Below are 20,848 nucleotides of genomic sequence, written 5' to 3' on the forward strand. Positions count from 1 at the left end.
CTCTGGTAAGAGCTGATGGCACAGGGCTCACATCAGCAACCACCAGAGCTCTGTGGTGTGGAAATGAACAGGCAGAAAGATGACTGGGAAAACAACCCCAATCCCAAACCCCTCCAAAAGAAGTTGGTGTCTCCAGTGATCCATGCACAGGAATAAACCCAGGAAAATCCCCTGACTGTGATCAGCCTGCCCCACTGAGGATGGAGTGTGTGAATGGGATGGGACACACTGAGCTGCTGCTTTATTTCCCTTTGTTTCTACCCAAGGAAAACGTGCTGCAGCTCAAATAATGCCCAGCAACGAATACCGTCTGGCCTCATCCCAGCAGTGACTGGTGCTGACATTTCCGAGGGCTGGGGACAGCACTCCCTGCCAGCAGCCCACACTCCTGCTCCACCCACTGGGCTGCAAGGCAGGCACTGCTCCCGGAGCCTGCAGGACCCTGGGCTGCCCCCGCTGGGACCTTCCTTCCCGCCCTGTGGAGAGCCCGTGGGACAGTGGGGAGCTGCCTGCAGCCCAGCACTGAGCCCTGGCACTGCCAGGTGCCGGGGGGCAGCTTGGGAGGTGTCAGGTGTGTGCCCACCCCTGAGCAAAGAGCTTCCCTGAGTGACTGCGCTCAGACAGGGGCAGGCCACACCATCTGTTTTCCATCCCCCCCGGCACTGCAGCATTATTAGAAGGTGCTGATGTCTCCAGATCGATCACCAGGAGCAGGGAAGGTCACGTGCAGACAGGCTGATTGCTTCTTCACGTTGCTGAGCCAGGCATTTTGCATCTCAAGTGTCACCTCTGGGCTGAACTTCACCCCTGTGCTCACCTCAGGGGTCTCCTAGCCTGGAGAGGACACATGGCCCAGGCACGGGGCCAGGCCAGGCTCTGACTCACTCAGGCCAGAGCTCTCTCTGTGCTCCAGCACAGGGAGGAGATGCAGAGACTGGGCTCCAGGATTGCGTAAACAAACCCAGCTCCTCTCCCCCAAAAGCAGCTGGATGTGTTTTCATATTTACCACCACCACCACTTCTCACCCTGCACTCTCTGCTTTTCTCCCTCCATCCCTGCGGCCCCTGGCTGCACCCACCTGTGCTGTGGGTTTCCTGCAGGGACTGTAAGCCAGACCTGCACTGATTCCTGGTTGCATTTCTGTAAGGATTTTAAGGATGGCTTTCAGCTGGCTGAGTTCCTCCTAAATCTCAAGGCTTCATTCCCAAGGTGGAGAACAAGCCACTGGGGCAGCTTTTGGAAGTGGCCAGGGGGCAATTCCCTGATTCCAGCTCCTTTACCAGCCCTGCCCTGGCAGCCAGGCCTTCTCTGGGGCTCTCGTGGTCACACCATGGCAGTGCCCCAGCAGACAGGGCTGGGGCTGCCGTGCTCCAGGCTCAGCCCAGCTCCCTGCTGGAGGCAGAGGGAGATCCCTGCACATCACCCTCAGCACCACACTGTAACACATGCTGAGGTCACCACAGTGACAGCAGCACTTTCAAAGTCCTCTGTGCCATCTCATGGCAAATCTCAGATCCACACCCCATCCCAGGGCAAACCCACTGATCTGCTGTCCCTGGGCATCCCTCTGCACTGCTGTGCCCCCACCCAGGTGCCAGGAATGCAGCCAGATCCTGCATCTTCACACCACTTGGCAAATGCTACAGCCATGGGATTTATTTTTCTATGGATGTATTTCAGGTTTTACTGTAAAAAGGAAAAAAATTAGCTTATTAAATGACATCCAGACAATCTTTTTAATAAGACACCCAAATATTCTTCCATCTGTGTTTGTACTAAGTGGAAATGAAACCATTTTTATCAACAGACTTGTCAGCAAATCTTGGGAAAAGGGTAAAATTAAGCCATGAGTGCAAACCTCTTGTTAATATGAGCATCTGTAATGCCCTCAGAATAGAAGGAAACTAAACATCAACTCAGTAAAATCAGGGGAGAAGCAAATTAACAAACTGCTCTTACAGTACAGTGGTTTTTCTTTGTTGAAAAAATTCACAAACAAGTTGATCTCCTGCTCTGTGTCAAAAGGTGCAAAACTCTCCTCCTTTCAGCACCTTCCACCCCAGCTGCTGTAAGCTCAGCCCAAAAGACAGCCCAGGTGTACCAGCAGTTACCTGCACTGGGGTCTTTCTTCCAGTCAGTTATGTGTGCTATTAAATCTCTGTTTCTTACTCATGGCACAGCCCAGAGATGTTCTGCTGGATTTACCAGGTCAATTCTGAAGTCTGGTCACATAAAGCTGTGGCAGGGAGAAATAAACTCAGCACATCTTAATTCAAAGCCTGAAGACACAACCTTCATGGAAAGCAGTTTGCACTGCTGAGAATAAATCTCTATCCCTGCTCATGTATAAAGATCTAAGAATGAATTATTTGATAATGTTTATCCTTGTGTGGAAGTCTTGTATCATTCATTACATGCTCAGGATAAGCAGCTGAGCTCTGAGCTGCTCTCCTGACTGGACAGGAACGCTCTGAGGTCCTGCCAGGGTGAATTAATTACTCTTGCCCTCCCTGGGCAGTGTAGGGTCATTTCCTACAAGTCATTGCCCAGCCCAGCCCCACTCCTGTGTGCCACATCCCTCCAAGTGTCCCCAGCACTGTCCCAGACATCCCCTCACAGCTCCTGACAGCTTCTCCCCACACCTCTGCTCTGCCCAGCAGACCTCCCAGAGCTGGGGCTGCTCCAGAGCCTGGGCCAGCAGGTTCCACCCTCCTGCTTGGCTTCCTCATGCTGCTCCAGCTGAAATCCTTGCTGGCATTGCAAGGGGAGCCCCCCACCCGCCAGGGGGGCAGAGCTCACCAGAGCTGGCCTGGGCACAGCCTCCCCATCCCAGCAGTGCTGGGTTAATGGGTGGGCACCAGCAGCTCAGGAGTTCTGCTGCCCAGCCTGAACCCTTCATTTCATCCCTGCAAGATTCTTACTCCAGCTCCCACTGCTGTAAACTGTGCCCCTTCCCCATGGCTGGGAAGGAACACTGACAGGCTGCTTCAGAGAGGAGATCAGCTCTTTGATTTCCTCCCAGAGAGGAGATCAGCTCTTTGGATTTCCACCCATAAGGGTTTAGGTGTTATTAATACTGTTGGGAATGGCATTTTTAATGCTAAATCAGTTTCAGTTTGAGCCAAGGAGGCCAAGTATCGTAGGCAGCACAGAGAAGGTCTCACAGGAAGGATTCACACAAGTTAAGGAGGTTTTTTGAAAAAAAAAATAAAGAATCTGTGATTAATCTCCTTAATGCAAAGAGCATTTTCTGGGACGTCAGTTTAATGACTCAACACTTCTGCCGCAATGTCACAAAGTCCCTCCACTCATCCAGCTCCTGGAGTCCAGGGAATTTCTGGCTTTTATTCGGAGTCAAAAGTGCTGAACCCCAGTGGAAGGCAAATAGCTGGAGAAAGGAATAGAAGTTCCCCAGGAAGGCATGCAAAGACACTCAACACATCCCCATCCTCAGGGCAGACTGAGATTTTGGAGTCCCATCCCCTCCCTCCTGTGCCTACACCAGGCTCTCCCCATCCTGAGATGGCCCAACTCTGGCACAGGAGGGCTGGGAGAGTGGAGCACCAGGGCCAGGGCTGGGTGAGGGCAGACCAGGGGCTGGGCTCTGCTGGTCATCCTGGCCACGGGTCTGGCAGCCATGGGGGCTGGGCAGTGAGCACTGCCCGGGGTGGCCCAGGGCTGCTGCACCGCCCAAATCCACCCCACGGTGACAAATGTCAGCCAGGCCTGACAGAGCAGATGGACAGAGGCTGGGAAGCAGATGGAGAGAAGGGAATTTGGAGCTGATTTGAAAGGCCCCGAAGTGCCTCGTTAGGAAAACCCATCCAGGCATGGACAGAGCAGCCTGCAAACGTGGGGAGGACAGGATGTGAGAGGAGCTGCCATGCACAGCCTGCTGGTGTCACCTGTGGGGTCAAAGGACAGCCAGAGCTCCCAAGGGACACCACACACCATTCCCACTGGAGGCAGACCCAGCTGGCAGCGTCCTCAACCAGCCACACACTCCAAGCAAATAAATCCAGGAGAGGATGGGAGCCCCCAGAGCACTCCTGAGGGTTCCCTCACCCCAGAATTGCAGCCATCACCCCCGGTGTCTGTGCACTGCCTGTGCCCAGAGTGGTGCCCAAGGCACAGCCCTGTGTGTGCCCACCCCGAGCTGTGCCCGGGGCCAGGCACCAGCAGCTCCTGGGCACCTTGGCCGGCTCCTCCTCACCCCCTCCATCACTCACTGCCCATCTCCTGAGAGAGGGACGGGATCTGGGGGCAGCGGGGAAGAGGAGCTGGGAGCAGTGGGAGCGGGTTTGGTGCCTGTGCTGGTTTCTACACCCCTCTGCTGGGCAGCCAGCACAATCGCTGAGGAATGTGGCAGGAACTACAGGGAGAAATCCAGCAGGAAAAGGAATAAAACCAACATGTTTCTAAAATGAAAATGCCAGGGGAAAAAAAAACCAGCTTCTTTAATTCCCAGTGTGGAAGATCACCACCAGCACTGTGGCCAGATAAACTGAAGTCCGTGTGAACATCCCTTGGCCCAGCTCTGCCTGGGGGGACAGAATTGATCTGAGATTTTCACCTGAGGAATCCCTGAAGGAAAAATAAGCTGGGAATTCTTGCCTTGCTGCTCCAGATGTTGGATATCTAGAGTACCTACATAGGATCCATATAAAAAAATATCACTCATCATTTTATTCTTGTAAGGCAGCAGAGGCTGGGGATTTGGGCTTGGATACATCAGTTTTTAGTCTAAGCTCAGGCAGAGGTTTCCCACGTGCTCTGTGACTTTTCTGTCATGGTTTAGTCCCAGCTGGAAGCTCAGCCCTGCACAGCCACTCGCTCACCACAGTGGGACAGGAGAGAGAATCAAAATCCAGGAAAAAACTCATGGATTGAGATAAGGAGAGTTTAATAGGGAAGTAAAATACATACACACAAGCAAAACAAACCAAGGAATTCATTCCCCCCTTCCCCAGGGCAGGCTTAGCCATCCCCAGGACAGCCAGACTCCATCATGGTAACATCACTGCTGGGGAGAGGAGCAGAACAGCCCTTGGCTGGGCCAGCCCTGCTCAACAGTAACTAAAACATCTCTGTGTTATCAGGATTTTTGTTTTCAGCACAAATCCAAAACACAGCCTGGTGCCAGCTACTGGGAAGAAAATTCACTCCATCCCAGTCAAAAGAAGCACATTCCACCCTTTATTCCATACCCGTTATGTCATGCTCAGGTCCAACAGTATCCACACCAGCTCATTAACCACCAGCCCACTGCCCATCTTTTGCTATAATACACAGATATCATTCCCCTAGTCTTTGGAGCACTGTGTAAAATGTCCACAAAGTGAGCACTGACCTCATTTAGTCCATGCCTTTGGGCTCCATGGCATGGTGGTCGCTCAGGGCTGGTGTTTGTGGGGAGTTACTGGGCACCCAAGGCAGCCCAGGCCAGGTCACTGCTGCCCTGCAACTGCTTCTTGTGTAGCTCCTCCACTGGTCCAGGTGGTCCCTGCTGTAGTAATTCCATAACCTGCAACTCAAATCCTGGGTTACAACAATTTAAAGATATTTCCATGGCAGTCTCCACCTCTTTGGACCTGATTATTTGGTTTAACACTGCAGTGAACTCTTCCCTCCTTCCCTGCCCCTGCCCCAGCTTGGATTTAATCACAGACTGGAGTCCCTTAGGGGCGTCCCTGCTCCAAGTGGAGCTTTATCCATGAGCCACAGTCTCCACAGGAATATACCTGCTGTGGCACAGCTTTATCCAGAGCCACAGAGCTCTGAATTGCACCTGCTCCAGTGTGGCCTCATCCAGGGGCCACCACACCTTCAGAGACACACCAGCTCCAGCATGGCATTGTCCACAGCCACATTCCCTTTGGGAGTGCCCTGCTCCAACAGGGCCCTAGCCCTGCCTCCATCCCTCTGGGTGTGCTAATGCATGGGCACACAGTTTCAGGTGCTCCAGCATGGCCTCATGCAGAGCCAGGGATGTTCAAGGTGTGCCTGCTGCAGCATGGATTTATCCCACAGCACCAGATGCCCTGAGATGTCCCTGCTCCAGCATGGATTTATCCCTTTGGAGGCACAGCTTTTGTAGGATGGACATCCCCACAGTCACACACTTCCAGAAGTACCTGCCCTGGTGTGGAGTTATCAGACACCTTGGGGTGTCCTGATCCTGTGTGGACTCGTCCCCAGCTCCCAATCCCTTTAATAGAGAACCTGCTCCTGCACAGGCTCATCCCAACTCCAGTCCCTTTAATAGAGAATCTGCTCCTGCACAGGCTCATCCCAGCTCCAGTCCCTTTAATAGAATACCTGCTCCTGCACAGGCTCATCCCAGCTCCAGTCCCTCTGACTGGAGCTCACCTGGGCTCCCAGCCTGCCCAGCCAGCCCAGCACAGATGCAGCAGTGGTGCCACATCTCCCTGGCTGTTATCCAGGTGTTCCCAGGCACAGCTCAGTGAGATGATCGGCACCACAGCCAGCAGGGAACGCCAAAAGCTGCCACTAATGAGCACAAGACTGCAATCTGAGCGTGAGCCGAGCCCCCGGCAAGCACATGAGCTGCCAATTAACAGCTCAACAGCACTCACACCTATAGATTCCACCCAGCACATTCCAATCGAACCTGTCACTCTCCTCAACGCTTGGAGCCCCACAGCAGGCACCAAAAAGGACTCCTGTGGGCTGCTGCACACACAGGCAAAGCAAAGCAAGGGATTAATTCCCCACTTCCCATGGGCAGGGAGGTGCTCAGCCATGCCCAGGACAGTCAGGCTCCATCATGGGAACAGGGATTTGGGCAGACAACCATCATCACTGAATATCCCCCACCTCCTCCTTCTTCCCTGGCTTTACATTATGGCCTGGGATGTCCCTGGGGTCAGCTGTGCTCAGCTGTCCCCTCTGTGTCCCCCCTCCAGCTCCTTGTGCACTCCTCTTGCTGGAGGAGTGAGGAGCAGAGCAGCTCTGGCTCAGTAACTAAAACACCCCTGAGTTATCAGCAGTTTCCAGCACAGATCCCAAGCACAGCCTACACCAGCCACTGTGAGGAGAATTAACCCCACCCCAGCCCAAAGCAGCACAATGTTATTAACCCAGCAGTGTGCCAGCTGGGTCTAGACACTCCACGTGGAGACACCAATTGATTTTCTGTGTGTACCCATAGCAGAAGGTGACAGCCCTTTCATACAGTCCCCAAAGTGAATAAAATGAGAAATTTGGGTTCAGAGTGCAATTAGTGCTTCTGAGCACAGAATTGATGGCATTCCTCTTGTAGCCTTCTCAGGGGTGGGCAGGACCTCCTGCCTCCTCTACCTGGAGTACAGAGAGAATTTTGGCTGGAGTCTGTGACCATGCTGGAGGTGGAAAAAGCCCACAAAACATCAGATGGTGCCACTGGGCAGAGGAACAAACACTTTCAGAACCCAAGGATACCCATTTCCCTCAGCATGTGTGAGCTCCAGCTGTACCAACACCCACTCTGAGCCATGCTGGGAGCCCCTGCTGACATGGAGGGACCATGGGGGAATGAATCCATTGGCAGAAGAGAGAGCAGGAGTCTGAGAGCCAGCACAGCCCACGTGCATCCCTGCTTGGCTGCTCTCCTGCACTGGCCACTTCAAAGACCAAGCCCAAAGGGGACCCACAAGGCATATGAGGACATTCCCTCACATTTTGCAAAGGACACAGTGGGGGAAACTCCCATTCCAGCAGTGCTGCACAGAAACAGTCACAGTCAGTTCAGCAGCTCTCTACATAGGTGTTAGGGGGTCCCATTTTGATCCAAACCCAGGAGTCAGTGGCTGGGATGGCTCTCAAAGAGGTGCTAAGGCACAGCAGATGGATGAGCTGCTTGGTCAGCACCTGGAGCTGGTAACACCACCTGACTGAGAGGCAGTTTTAGCTTGTGCCATGACTGGATGCCAATAGCTTTTGGAGCTTTCATGTTTTAACAGGGCAGAGGACTTAAAATCCTTAGGAATTGCAGCTGGAGAGCTAAAAATCCATAGAAAAATCATTCAGTTGAAGCTCACTGATTTGCTGTGGCCTGTTTCTGAGACATTGCTTCTTTATCCCTTTGCTTTCTTTCCACCATCCTATGGAAGAGAACATTATCCCCTGCAATGCTCCCTGATCCTGAATTTTGGAGACAAAAAGCCACATGCAAGAAGAAGGGACCCTTGTAGGCAGGGCCACACTTTCAGGTGCCATGGGGACACCTCCTGTCCTCTGCTCTCCCTCCATTCCCCACAAACACAAGGAAGGTGAAGGTGAGACACCCAGGGAGGCTGGGAATGACCCCAGCAGCGAAGCACCCCAGGAACACCTGAGCTGAATTGGGATTTTTTACACGTAGATCTTTCTAGTGTCACTGTCTATGGGCTCCCCAAGAGGAGCTATGGGAAGATGGGAGAAAACCTGCTCATTTTGCCTCTGGAGCAGGCCCCACGTTCAGAATTGGGCTCCCAGTCAGAGAAGTGTGACAAGAACAGGGTGATGGGGGAAGGAAATGCAAACAGAAATGGTCAGACATTTGACAGCAGCCTCCTGACACACCAGTCTTACAACACACAGCTGGTGGATAATAAATTCATAATATGCACACTTTAGACTGTTTTCATGAGCCATTCTTACACGACCATACCTGCTGCTGGAACAGCTGGAGAAAGAACATGAATTCAACACTGAGGGCTCCTCTGACAACAGGTCATAAGAAATAATCGTGAGCCAAATATTAGGCTCCAACAAGACAGAAAAATTACATTGGTATTTATATTGGACTAACAATAAAAGGCCTGTAGAAGGTTACCAGAGCTCTGCTTCATATGTCCCAGATTATGATTAATTACAGATTCAAACCTTTGTAGCAAGAGATCAGAGCCTTTCACCCTTTAGGAGGGAAAAAGATGAATGTAATTTCTTCTTCTGACACTCCTCCCTCCTTTCACTGTGGCACAGAAACACCACGATACTCATCTGTCTTCATTTCTCTTAAATGCCCAGGGAAAAGGAATAAAGGCTTGAACTACAGAGTTGCAGCTTCCAGTTGTGCAGCTCCAGCTGATTTGGTGGATCAAACCATAAAACTCACAGGTTTGGGCTTTATGCTGAGTCCCAGGAGCACACATCCCTCTGGGTGTGAGGAAAGCTGTGGATTCAGGGCTGAGCCTGTGCTCGTGGGTGCCAGGAACAGGACTGCCAATCAGGGCTGTAAAAATGGCAGGGCACACAGAGAGAGGTCAGGCACTGATCCAGAAGGATGAAGATAATTGGATCTTATCTGCATCTGCTCTGAGCAGCCTCTGCCAGCCTGCCTGGACTGTGGGACAGATGAGGTTCACCTCTGGTCACTGTGTCGCTGTTTTACAGCCAGTTCTCGTGTTCCAGGATTTCCAACAGACCAAAAGAGAATGAATAAGACAGCACAAGGGTGAGGCCATCCTAATTACAGCCAAGGCTGATCAGAGAGGCCCCTAAATGGCCTTGGAATAGGGGGAGGTTTTGCCATTCACCTTCTGGGCCCCAGGCTGGTCTTAATCCAGGACCAAGGTGGGACAAAGCTAGAGGAAGAACAAACAATGTGAAAAAGACATCACTGATTATGGGGGACAAACACTGAAAAAGGGGCAGAGGATGTGAGAAGGAAAGATTTGCAAATGGCTTGAGAGGGCACTGGAGGAAGATGTATCTAGTGAGGAGGCACCTTGAAGACTCTGGATTCCTTCTGAAGGACAGAAATGGAAAAACAAAATAAAAGGATGAGATCCCAAAATTAATCCTCCCTCCCTTTTCTTGTGGCCTCAGCAAATCTCACTCTGCTGCCACCTGCCAGGGGCCTTGAGATGTTCCACCAGAGACAGCCACCACACTCAGGGCCCCTGAAGCCTGAAAGACACAACAGCCAGTGCTGGTGTATCAGCATCCCGTGGGACACAGGAGCCCTCATGCTCTGCATTTTCCAAAGAGCGCACGGTGCCCAGGCATTGATGCTTTGGAGAAAGGGGCTCTGCCTGTGGAGCTGCTCTGGGGCTGTGCTGGCCCAGCCCCAGGGAGGTGCCTGTGCTGAGATCCTGCTGGATCTGTTCACACACGAGCAGGAAGCAGGGAATTTTGTCTCCTTTTCCATCTAGACACTCCCTGACCCAGCAAATGCCCTCTTAGTGCTGTTTGTCCTTTCCTGATCTGTCTCACTCTAGTCTTGCTTTGTTGCTGACTGGTTTGGGGATTTTTCTAACCTGACTTTGATTTTGGGAGTGGGTTTGTCAGGTTGTCTCATTACAGGAGAACCAATTCCCTCCTATACTTCTGTTTGCCACCACCTGTGGTCCCAGGGTGGGCAGGGCCAAAGCCCAGCTCACTGTGCGCACAAACCCAGCCTGGAAGCATGGGGCTGTGATCATTCCCACTCTGTACAGCTGAGCTGAACAGGCTGCATTTCATCCACCTCCAGGGCACAGCACTGGGATGTTCTCCCCAGAGAAGGTGCTGATGTAAACACCAGCAGAGGGCTCAGAGCTCAGAGGTGCATGGATAGCACTTTTGCCATCAAGAATTTATTTTTCCCTGTTGGAACAGGGAAAGAAATTCCTTATACCGAGAGGTAGAGATGTTGAAATGAGCATCATCATCTATGAGAGAGCAGCTTTTATGGGCTGTGAAAACAGCATTGAAAGGCACATATTTGAAGAAAGGCAGCTCCTCAGGGCTCTGGTCCAGAAGAGCATCCATCTGCAGAGAAGCCCTTAAAACCAGGCTGAGTTTTCCTCCTTATCCTTGGACCTTAGTCCAGGCTTTCACACTGCTTTCACTGGGCACAGGATGGTTTAGCTGTTCCTGTGCAATGGGGTAGTTTCCAGTGGGTCTCACAGGCAGCTCCATAGGTGCCAGCACAGACAATTCCAGAGGAATGCCCCTATCAAGGGTTTTTAAATTTGTGCCAGGGAGTGATTTTCTGGGGAGAACAGGAGTAGAAAACAACAGAATCCAGCTATGGTGGGGAGAGGAACTGTAGGACTAGGCACTACAACCTGTAGTTATCCCAAAGGAGATACAAATTACTTAAATAATGGGGTTTTTTTTACATTTTAAGTCTTTGGTAGAATTCATCCTTAGTTCTGTGTATGCCCCACTCAGTGCAATGGTGTTGCTGCCTAGAGGAGAGGCTCAGAGACACTGTGACACTTTAGCAACAAACAGTTTTCCCACTTAGCAGTTTCTGAGAAAGCTCTGGTGCTTCAGAGCTTGTTCTCCCACAGAACAGCTAAATGTGGAAAATCCTGACTATGAGCTACATCCCAACACTTCCAGGAGAGCTTTTACTTCAGTAGGCTCAGGGACAAGATACAACATCTCTCATACTGTTCCTCTCTGTGTTGGGCTACTAAGGACTTGAAAAAGGCTTTTTGAATTTTCTACACAGACATGTGTAATGGCTAAATTTGAGTCAAAATATCTGTATATTGTAGGAAAAAAAATACAGCAACTAGTAAATTACTTGCTGCAAATGCACACAGAAAACACTCTATGAATTTGTGAAACCATCCAAGCTCTTTCCACGGTAACACTGCCTGTTGCGCTCGTGAATCAAGTTTTTATTAAATGAAAAAAATGTAAGAGATTCTCCCAGTTCTTAAACTCAGGAGTTGCTTTATTACAGATTCACTCAGGGCAACACCCTGGAAAGGGAAGGCAGTGGTGGCGCCCTGGGCTGTTACAGACAGGGATTTTCCAGCATGGAAGCATGAGCTGAACACAAGCTGCTTTTAAAGCAGCTGAGAAAAATCCTGGTGTAGAACTAAATGTGGCCTTTTTACTATTTTGATTATGTAGTATACAACATAAAAATGCTATCTCCTTTAGAACAAAAATGCTTATATAAAATCGAAATACTTAATGTAACACAATATAATAATTAGATATATAGAAGTTTGTCTCAAATATACAAATCATAGTGTACACTACAAATACTTTGAATATAAAGCACAGCAGACTGCAACAGTGCATTGATCTACATATTGAGAGGATTTTTATTGACAGATTGGGAGAATTTTCCTAATTCAGACCATTAAAGGGAAGTCAGGACACACTCTTGGTGACTCCAGGCAGATGTTTGGGATTCCCCTGTGCAGCCATGCCTGGAAGGGACTCCACAGACAGAGCCCTTGGAGCAGCCCGGGCTCTCAGGTGGCTGTGACAGAGTTCTGTGGGACTGACCCTGGGGCTTTCTCAGACTTTCCTTCTAGGCTGATCCTGTCTCTGGAGGAGAAGAACCAGTGCCTCAGAATGCTGGAAGAACAGAACCTGACACTGAAAAATCGCGTGTCTGGATTATTTTCTGCTCTTAAGCAGGCAGAGCTGCTCCGTTCTCAGCAGAGAAGAGAAGTGCAGGAGGTCAACGACCAGGTAAGCTGTGCAGTGGCATCCTCTTCTCCAGGGACACACAACAGCACCTTTGGCTTGGAGGCCCCAACCTCTTTCCCCTCCCAGCAGCATCCACAGCTGCCGTGTTCTGCCCAGGGCTGCTGCTGCACCCTGAGGCTGAGGCTGGATCTGGTGGCTGCTGCAGAAGTTGTCCCCCATTCTCTCCCGGGTCCCGGCAGGAAATGTGGGAGAAGAAGCAGCAGCAGACTCCTCTGGAGCTTCTCTGTCCCTCTGTTAGCAGTGTTGTCCCAGACAGAGTTGGTGCCTGTGCCAGGCACTGAGCAATGTGGGGGCACAGAGGTGGCTGTGGCAGGCTGGGCAGGGCACTTCCAGCACAGCCAGTTCAGCCGCTGTTCAGAGCTGCAGCCCAAGGATGCCCATTGCCTCCCTTTCCCTGTTTTCTCTCCATTTGTCTCCATTGCAATCCTTGCTTCTGTGCCTTCTGGTTTTGGCATGATTTTGCCTGAAATAATTTCTCCTTTGTTGCTCTCCCTGCGGCCCACTCTGCTGCCTCAGGAGCAGCCCTGTCCCTGAGGCTGTGTGCATCCGTCTTCCAGGTGCAGGGCACGCTGCTGGCAGAGATAGAGAAGAGAGATCACCAGGCAAGTCAAGAGAAGCAGCTGCTGGAAACTGAGGTGTCTGAGCTGCGTGTGAGGCTCCAGAGCTCTGAGGAAAGAGCAGAGGCCATGGCCACACAGTGTAAGGCCGTGGTGCTGGAGCTGAGGAAGACACAGGCTCAGAGGAACAATCTCAGAGCCCAGAATCAGCAGCTGCAGAAACAGATGGACGATTATGTGCAAGGTACAGCTTCTCCTCTCCCAGCCACTGCCCCATCTTGTCTCACCAGCGGGGATCTCTGATGCCATGCAGAGGAAAAGGGCACTGGCCTGAAATGGCAGAGAGGGAAAAACAGCCAGCAGGAGATTTCTCCATCCCAGTGCCAGTGCAAGCTTTCTCTTGAGAAAGATGCTGTGGCTGGCAGTGCCATCTGGCTGTGCTAGGGCTGATCCCGTGCACAGCTGGTGCCTCTCAGGTGCCGTGTCTGTGCTAAGGAGCTGTAGCTGGATGCCTCAGCTCCATTCCCCCCAAACTCCAGGCCCTGCCAGAGCCTCCAGGCTATTGGCCTCTCTGGAGCAGGGCTGCACAGGCATCCCCTCTCCTTTGTCTCTCTTGCCTTGCCCACTCTGCACAAGGCCAAGAGCAAACGCACTTTCCTACCCTGCTGAACCTTGCCCCTTTCATTCCTGCCACTTCCTGTGCCTGGAAGTTTCCTTCATTTCTGTCAGCTTTGGAGCCTTTGTGGGCTTAGGGCCTGGCAAAGACAGGCAGGTAGAGAAGACTGTGCTGTTGTCTCTGCAGGATGCACATCAGTTTACCTTTGCTTTTTGCTTTTCCCCTTCCCATTTCCCCTTTTCTTTCCCCTTTCCTGCTGCAGAGTGGTTGCAGGCAGAAGCCAAGCACATCTCTCACCAAATTGCCCTGGAGAAAGAGGCCACTGAAAGGAAGGAAGAGGCTGTGGCTCTTCGTCAGGAGGTGGCATCTCTGAAGAGGAAATTGGAAACGCTGAAGAAGGAAAAGAAGGATGTGCTGGTGAGATTGGCAGATGCCACAAAGTGCCATTTCCTAGTGTTGTTTGGACCTGTGTTCATAGTTCTAAAGAGCACCTTTTCCCAGTTTAACTTTTGTAATTGCATTCTTCTGAATAAGGAGGAGAAGATGTTGTAGTCATGGCAAAGGCAGTTAATGCTGAGGCTGCTGATTTTCCTCCATGCTGGGCTTCTGTGCCCTAGAACCTTTAGTTCCCAATGTCCACACTGTCCCTATTGACATTGCATGGTTTGGGCAATTCCTGGTGTCCAAACCCATGTTCAGATTTCTAAATCTCTGGATGTGGAATGAAGAGGACCGTCCCAAGTTTGCTGTTAATAGGAAGGTGTTTGGTCTTGGGCATCGGAGAGCAGCCAGTGGGGAGAGAGGAGAGGAAAGCCAAGTGCTGATCCCCAGCAGGACGTGTGCCTGCAAGGGGAGAACTCGTCCTGAGTGGCAGCAGAGAATGACAGACTGATCTGGCCATTGCTGCTCCCAGAGAGGGCAGTGGGGCTCTGGGGGATGGAACCATGGAAACTCTACACAGGAGAGGTGGAAAACCACTGCTGTCAGCCCAACGGCAGGGAATGAAAGGCTGGGGCTGTTTGCTCTTCCCTTCCTCCCTGATGGAGAGCACAACCTCGTGGCACTGCCTGAATGCTGCTTAGCGTGCACTTGAAATCCTGGCTGCAGTTCTGGCAGCTCCTTCCCAAAGGAGCACTGGAGTGGAGCTGCAGGAGGTCAGGGAAGGGCAGAAGGGAAGCTGGGACGGGCTGAGTGAGCTGGGAAAGGTGCAGCATTAAGGGGGGACCCAGCAAAGCTCTGCAGCATCCCGAGGGGCAGAGAGAGAGGGGCAACCTGTGCCTGCCCCTGCTGCAGGATTCTGACTCCGGGGCTCTCTCGGATTCGTCCCGCGCCGCTGTAGGACTGATCCCGGTGCTCTATGGGACTGATGCCGGGTCTCTGTGGGGCTGATCCCGGTGCTCTGTGGGACTGACCCCGGGGCTCTCTCGGATTGATCCCGGGTCTCTGCCGGGCTCGCCGCTGGAGCTCTGTGGGACTGACGCCGGTGTTCTGTGGGACCGATCCCGGTGCTCTGTGGGACTGACCCCAGTTCTCTGTGGGACGGATCCCGGGGCTCTGCCGGGCTCGCCCCTGCAGCTCTGTGGGACCAATCCCGGTGTTCTGTGGGGCCGACCCCAGTTCTCTGTGGGACTGATCCCGGCGCTCTGTGAGGCTCGACCCGGGCGCTCTGGGGGACTCAGCGCGAGACGTCGCGCACTGGCAGCGCATGCGTAGAGCCGCGCGCAGCTTCCCGCGCCCGCCGGACCCCGCCCGCGCCCTCGCGCGCGCGCGCAACGCTCAACCACCGCCCCCCGAGCACGCGCGGCGGCGCGGTGACGTAACGCGCCCCGCCTCCCAGTATAAAAGTGGCGGCTGGTGGTGGGCGCCATTGTGGTGCGCCAGGCCCGGCCGTGCGGAGCGGGCCCGCAGCGCCTCCGTCTGTCACGCCGCCAGCGCTCTCGCTCCTTCTCTCTCTCTCTTTCTGTCTCTTTTCCTTCCCCTTCCTCTTCTTCCTCCTTTCCTTTCCTCTCCCTCCCCTTCTCCCCCCCCGCCGCGGACATGCCGCGCGTCTACATCGGCCGCCTGAGCTACCACGTCCGGGAGAAGGACATCCAGCGCTTCTTCAGCGGCTACGGCCGCCTGCTCGAGGTCGATCTCAAAAACGGGTGAGCGCCTTCGTCCGTGCGCCCCTCCCGAGAGCCCCGGGCCGGCCGGGCCCGTCCATGTCGCGGCCGCTGCCGCGTGGCGCCGGCGCAAGATGGCGGCCGGGGGGGAGCGGAGCGGGGGGGCCGCAGCATCGTCCCGGGGCCTCGGCGTGCTCCGGGGACCGGCGGATGGACCGCGGGATGGACCGGGGGCGGCGGCGTGTACTGGGGACCGTGGAATGGAGCGGGGCCCGCGGCGTGCACCGGGGCCCGTGACACTGTTCCCCCGCCGCCGCCTGACCGGGCCTTTTTCCTCTGCCCAGCTACGGCTTCGTGGAGTTCGAGGACTCCCGCGACGCCGACGATGCCGTGTACGAGCTGAACGGGAAGGACCTGTGCGGGGAGCGGGTTATCGTGGAGCACGCCCGCGGCCCCCGCCGCGACAGGGACGGCTACAGCTACAGCAGCCGCAGTGAGTCCGGGCCCGTCCCTCCCCGCGGGGCTCGGGGCGGCGGCGGGCAGGGCCGGGGGCGGGCAGGGCTCGGCTGGCACCGAGCCCCGGGCTGGGTGGGGAGGGTCGTTAGCGGGGCGTACCCGGTGCACCGCTGGGGCTGCAGCGTTTTCCTTTGCACCAGCGGCGCCCTCGGGTATCCCGGAGCACTTGTGGCTGCCAAATCGTGGCCTTCTAGAAAGGGTTTGCTCTGCTAATTAATGGCTCCAGTATTCCTGGGAGCATTTAGATGTGACAGCGATGTTGCATCAGTAGTGTTAGTGTATAAATATCGTTGTGTAACTGGGGGAGAATCGCTCAGCTGTGAACTTTGATGTGATTGATTCGGTTGGATATATGGGAGGGGCGGGGGGAGGTTTTGGAGCAGGAATCTGTTGTGCTGAAGGGGGGGTATTGTAAATATTTCTGTGCTCAGCTCACTTGTGTAGCTCCTTGAGCTGAGCTGTGTAGAGCTTGAACGGCCTAGTACTGTAACTGAAAGTACTAAGGTTGATTTTTCGGTGGTGTTTGGAATCGTGGTGTTGGGGGGGGTGGGTTTCTGTCTTTTTAAAGAAAATCAAATGTATGTTGTTTTAAAATTGTTGCATGTTCAATTCAAACTTTTTAACAAGTCCTTGATGTTTCAATTTAAAAGTGACCAGTGGGGCTGAGGCTGTGTCCACTGAGGCTAAGATGACTGCCTTTCCTGGCCATGGCTTTTCCATACATTGTGTGACCCTTGCCCTATGACCCTTTGGCTGACCTTACCGGAAGCCATGACGACAGCAGCCTTTTGCCATTAGACGCAGGGTGATGGTGAGGATTCCAAGGGTTAGACAAAACTGGTTAAACTGAACTAGGTGACTGTTACCTTGCGTGTTTTGTGGCCAAACCACCACCAAAAACCTCATACTGTGATGTAAGTACTTAGTGTAACTAGTAAACGTTTTTGTAAAATGTAGAAATGCATGTAATCAGTTAAGTTTTATATTTTACAATGTTCTGTAAAATAAAACTTAGCAAGGTGAATCTAATAAGGAGCAGTCACTCTCTAACAGATCTTAGGAGCACAGACTTGTAGGATGTTAGTCTGTTTGATTTGCCATTAATATAGATCATGGCAAAATTGCAAAGTTTATTGGAGGCTTAGCAAAATAAAGTCCTACTCCAGTAAATATGACTGTTAAACTAACTTTTTCAGAACATTGAGCCTTCTTCGTGTTAGGAGACAACCTAACTTTGTTTCTTTGTACAATCAAGGTGGGGGTGGTGGCGGATATAGCAGTCGGAGACAATCGGGACGAGATAAATACGGACCGCCCGTTCGTACAGAGTTCAGGCTGATTGTTGAGAACCTTTCCAGTCGCTGTAGTTGGCAGGATTTAAAAGTAGGTATTGATGTTCCGTGTGGAATCTGTTGTGAATATCAGGAAGCAATCGCTTCCTTTAATAGCAATGTTGATTTTGTTGCAGTAGAATAATTTAAAAGTGTTTGTGTGCGTTGAGTGCTGTTTGCAGAATCCCCCCGTTCTGTAGCTGCCCTGTGCTCCCTGCAGGATTTCATGAGGCAGGCTGGGGAAGTGACCTATGCAGATGCCCACAAAGAACGTACAAATGAAGGAGTGATCGAGTTCCGCTCATACTCGGACATGAAGCGCGCCCTGGACAAGCTGGATGGCACAGAGATAAATGGCAGGAAGATCAGGCTGGTGGAGGACAAGCCACGCTCCAGTCACAGGCGATCCTACTCTGGCAGCAGGTCCAGGTAACTTCGGGGGATACTACCTGCAGCAGTCACCTTCAGCTGATGGTTTAGGAATAGGAGGGGGCCTCAGTGTAGAAGGAAACATTTTACATCAAACAGCAAAGCCAGGTTTGAGCAGTTATTCAAATGTGAAACCTCAGCTGTGATTCACTGACTATGTTAAACCCACCATGTTGGGACCACCCTTGCTCTTGGGAAGTTCTGTAGCAGCTTTTCTATATTAGATTATGCTATTAGATAGCACAGTGTATTAGATACAATCAGGAAGGTTCTTCCCTGTGAGGATGGACTTCCCAGAGCAGCTGTGACTGCCCCTGGATCCCTGGAAGTATCCAAGGCCAGGTTAGAAGGGGCTTGGAGCAACCTGGAATAGTGGAAGGTGTCCCTGCCCATGGCAGGGGGTGGAACACAGCGATCTTTAAGATCCTTTCCATCCTGTACTTGATGATGGAGGACACAACCAGGCAAAGAGAAAGGGAATGACATCTTAAATGTCTGCAGGTCACGATCCAGGAGACGGTCTAGAAGCAGAAGTCGGAGGAGTCGGAGCAGCCGCAGCAGATCCCGTAGTGTCTCCAAAAGCCGTTCCCGGTAAGTGCCCCAGAGTTAACACTGGTTAATGCTGCCAGTGCAGGAACTGCCTTGCTGACAGATGTTTACAGCTGCTGGAACTGCACTGCAGGCCACACAGAATAAACTCTCTCTCTCTCTCTCTTTGAAAGATCTAAATCCAGGTCACGAAGCAAAGACCGCTCCCGTTCCCGATCCAAAAGCAGGAAGTCCAGATCAAAGAGCAAATCCAAACCCAAGTCTGACAGGGGGTCACGCTCGCACAGCAGATCCAAGGAGAAGTCGAAGTCCCGGTCCAGATCCCGGTCCAGGTCTCGATCTCCCAAAGAAAATGGTAAAGGGGATGCTAAGTCTAAGTCCAGGTCCAGGAGCAGGTCTCGCTCCAACTCTCCGCAGCAGCAGCCGTCTGCCAAGGCTCGCTCCGAGTCACCGCCCAAAAGAGCCGCCTCCAGGTCCCGCTCCAGGTCTCGCTCAAAGTCCCGCTCACGATCAAGATCCAGTTCAAGAGATTAGGACTACAACTCTCCTCTCACCTTGCACACTATTATGGAACATTTTCCTACCTGTCAGGCCATTAGTGTTATGTTAGTACTTCAGAAGTTGGTTTTTTCTCTTGCAGGAGTGAATGGCCTAAGAACTAAGGCATAAGGCATAAAGGTTTAATTTCTATCCCAGATTTGACTATACCAGGTGGAATGGTGGTACAAAGCAGGAAGAGTCCCCATTTTGTAGAAATTGAGCTGAAAGTTTGATTTTATAGCATTTCTGCTGGAGTAACTTAACTACTCTTGAATGCAAAGTGGTTTTTATATTAAAAATAAACTGAATATAAACAGGCTTAAATATGGGCTTTTTGAAAATATCCTTTTTTCCTCTTTTTTTTTCATGGCATTAGAACTATGGGTGTCATTAGGTTCATAGGTTTCAGCTTGCTGCCAAAGGCAGGATTGCCTTGCAGGGCAGGTCACACAGTTTATCTTAGTTTTGGAAGGAGTCAGCAAACTGTATAAACCAGTAACAGTACTAGGAAGATTTTAGACCAGCAATAAACTCAAGTTGGAGGACTTACCTTGTACCTTGACTTGCCAAAAGAACATTCCCCCCATACTGAGGCTGTATTAAAGGTGACAAAGGTACTCTGGAACCTGTATCCTACAGTATTGCTAAAAACCCCTTTGTTCCAGGCTTGAAAGAATAAAATCTTTCTGACGTTTCTTGCTTGAATCTCAAGTGTCACTGTTGTCAGACACGAAGGTGTCTCTTGGCTGTGGTCCAAGTCCTTAGTATGCTGTATGGTTTGTCAGCCACTGAATCCCCATTGGACATGAAACCCAGGTAAAGAAATCTGTCTTCCCTCCCCTTTGACTCACTTATGTTAACGTTTTGCTTCAGACTAGGAGAACTATAATCCTCTTGTGTGTAGGTCCGAACTTTATTGGAAATGTAATCTCTTGGAGCTAGAGTTCTAGTTTTAACAAAGGCTTTGCTAAACCACAGTTGCCAGTTCACTTAAATTGTGGAATAGGACTCATCCCAAAAAATCCCCTTTATAGTTAAATTGATTTTTGTAACATGCAGTAGCAAACATTAGAACTGCCTTGTACTCTTTATACGACGTGTAGTTTGACTTGTATAAAATTAAATTGGTGACTCAAACTCTTGTGTTCATTGCAGTGAAATGGGATTCTTGCTCTGCCTTGTGCTGGGGAAATCACAAGGTACCCTGCTTTTATGGAAAAAACTTGTTTGATTTAGTGAGAGACTTGGTAGCTCTTGACAGGCTCTTGGTGGTGTGCTTGAAACCAGCACAAGCTCTTTGTGTCCCAGCGTGTCACCATGTCCTTTCTGCAGGCATGGCTGGGTGTGACAGCTGCACCTCTGGTCCCAAGTTCCACACCTGCCCAGAGGAACTGGGTCAGCACAGTGCGCATGGGAAATGTGACTTGATGCCAACTTGTCTTTCCTGGAATTTCTTTATACTGTAAGCAATTCCCCTGAAATTCAGTTTCTCACCATTTCCTGATGGTCTGAAAAGCTGCATTTTGCCTGTTGCAGGTGAGTATCCATGCTGGGGTCCTAGGGAGAGTGGTCAGGTCTGAGTTCATGTTCCTGGAACTTGAAGTGGTTCTGTGCCTGGTGTTGCCATAAGATCAGGCTATCAGCCTGGCTGCTGCAGTGTTATCTGCACCTGACCCTGGTGGTAATTTGTGATAAGGAGTTCTTGGGTTAAATTGGAGCCGTTTGCTGAGGGTGGTGTATGTTAGCATGAGTACAAAAATGGTGTCATAGTGTTGATTCCT

The 20,848-nt window shown here is 51.7% G+C and overlaps 1 protein-coding gene across 1 annotated transcript; it reads left to right on the forward strand.

The window, feature by feature from the left end:
* The first annotated feature begins 15,447 nt into the window (after nucleotides 1-15,447).
* SRSF6 (serine and arginine rich splicing factor 6) lies at nucleotides 15,448-20,202 on the forward strand. Its single transcript, XM_030969742.1, has 6 exons — nucleotides 15,448-15,744; nucleotides 16,047-16,195; nucleotides 17,474-17,601; nucleotides 17,770-17,978; nucleotides 18,480-18,569; nucleotides 18,701-20,202. The coding sequence occupies exons 1-6, from the start codon at nucleotides 15,638-15,640 to the stop codon at nucleotides 19,059-19,061; spliced, it is 1,044 nt and encodes a 347-aa protein (XP_030825602.1). The 5' UTR covers nucleotides 15,448-15,637; the 3' UTR covers nucleotides 19,062-20,202.
* Nucleotides 20,203-20,848: the final 646 nt, after the last annotated feature.

Source organism: Camarhynchus parvulus, unplaced genomic scaffold (assembly GCF_901933205.1).
Source record: "Camarhynchus parvulus unplaced genomic scaffold, STF_HiC, whole genome shotgun sequence".
Classification (NCBI taxonomy): domain Eukaryota; kingdom Metazoa; phylum Chordata; class Aves; order Passeriformes; family Thraupidae; genus Camarhynchus; species Camarhynchus parvulus.